At 36.7% G+C, this 806-nt stretch overlaps 1 protein-coding gene across 1 annotated transcript in view; it reads right to left on the bottom strand.

Annotated features, from left to right (window-relative positions):
• LOC103602436 (putative serine protease K12H4.7) overlaps positions 1–806 on the bottom strand; it is a 50,869-nt gene that overhangs the window by 11,384 nt on the left and 38,679 nt on the right. The window contains exon 7 of the mRNA XM_008586836.1: positions 426–516. Within this exon, the coding sequence (XP_008585058.1) occupies positions 426–516 (91 nt within the window). The remainder of the gene's footprint in view (positions 1–425; positions 517–806) is intronic.

Below are 806 nucleotides of genomic sequence, written 5' to 3' on the forward strand. Positions count from 1 at the left end.
TTCAAACCAAATGCACAACTTGAATTCTTTCATTACTATCTTTGCTATGTTCCTTATTTCTATGTTTTCAAGTAAGTCCCTTAGTTGAATTGGTCAACAAACATGCAAAAGACCTCTCTGAAGAGTGTTAAATCAAATAACCCAGTAATGCCAACAAGTAAGAAAGAGGCTACTAGTGTATTTGTTCTTATACACCCTTTAGAACAGTAAGTATTTAGTGGCAGCTGTTAAAATGTAGTAGTCCCAGAAATGGAATATTATTGAAATATTTCAATTTCTCAAACTTCCATTCAGAAGATTTCTTCCTTAATTTTACACCAGTTTAGGAATAGCCAATCTGAGCAATTTATTCTTACCTTTAAATGTAGAAATAACTTGCAATCATGGTTTCTAGTGGCAAATAGAACTCAAGGCAGATTCTTTACCTCAGACGGAATCCAGAGAAGGGCTGGTTTTTTGAATTCGTGGTCTGAAAGTAGCCAAATTCGGTGCAAGTCTGATAAACCCATTGCCTGTCTATAAAGCAAAACATCAATCAACTTAGCCAGAGTGATAGTTAATTTTGTGTTAACTTGATTGGGCACAGGGTGCCCAGGTATTTGGTTGAAGATTATTCTGGGTGTGTTTGTGAGGTTGTTTTTAGATGATATGAACATTTGAACACTTGAATGGGTAGACTGAGTAAAGCAGATGCCTTTCTCAATGATGTGGGTGGGTCTCATCCAATCTGTTGAGGGCCCGAATAGAACTAAAGGCTAAAAAGCTAAACATGATGAATCTCTCTCTCTCTCTCTCTCTCTCTCTCT

This window comes from Galeopterus variegatus, unplaced genomic scaffold (assembly GCF_000696425.1).
Source record: "Galeopterus variegatus unplaced genomic scaffold, G_variegatus-3.0.2 Scaffold4147, whole genome shotgun sequence".
NCBI lineage: Eukaryota > Metazoa > Chordata > Mammalia > Dermoptera > Cynocephalidae > Galeopterus > Galeopterus variegatus.